The 464-nt window shown below is 58.8% G+C and overlaps 1 protein-coding gene across 1 annotated transcript in view; it reads left to right on the top strand.

Moving 5' to 3' along the window:
• The window catches only part of PLEKHA2 (pleckstrin homology domain containing, family A (phosphoinositide binding specific) member 2), a 9,672-nt gene that overhangs the window by 8,253 nt on the left and 955 nt on the right, over positions 1-464 (top strand). The window contains exon 8 of the mRNA XM_010137291.1: positions 290-367. Within this exon, the coding sequence (XP_010135593.1) occupies positions 290-367 (78 nt within the window). The remainder of the gene's footprint in view (positions 1-289; positions 368-464) is intronic.

The following is a 464-nucleotide window of genomic DNA, read 5'->3' as shown; positions in this document are numbered from 1 at the left end:
GCCGGTGCCTAACCAAGGAACAGCCAGCACAGCGTGCCGGGCCGTGGATGCACATCCCCACGCGCGTGGACAAAACCCGCACATCCTGTTGCCAGAGAGCCCGGCCCCGGGCAGGGTGTGGACCCTGAGGTTTATCTGTTCCTGATAGAAAAATGCTGCGATGTGGAGTGGCTGCCCTTCTGCGGGGGGTTTTAAGCAGGGATAAATCGGCAGGAAGTGTCCTGGCTGCCCTGGCTGCCCCCGCAGCTCACAGAGGGCAAAGGCTCATTGGGGCTGGTGTGTTTTGCAGGCAGACAGCCCCGAGGACATGCACAGCTGGATCCGAGTCATCAGCGGGGCAGTCCAGGCCCTGAAAATCCGCCCAAGGGTAGGTCATGTCCTTTCTGCCTCGTGTTTAGTGTCAAACGAAGACTATGGCAATGGACACGATACTGATTTAGCAGATTGTGTAAGGGCTGGGTGAG

Source organism: Buceros rhinoceros, unplaced genomic scaffold (genome assembly GCF_000710305.1).
Source record: "Buceros rhinoceros silvestris isolate BGI_N320 unplaced genomic scaffold, ASM71030v1 scaffold28285, whole genome shotgun sequence".
NCBI classification, from domain to species: Eukaryota; Metazoa; Chordata; class Aves; order Bucerotiformes; family Bucerotidae; genus Buceros; species Buceros rhinoceros.
Note: the sequence above shows the minus strand (reverse complement) of the source record. Positions and strands in the feature narration are given on the sequence as shown.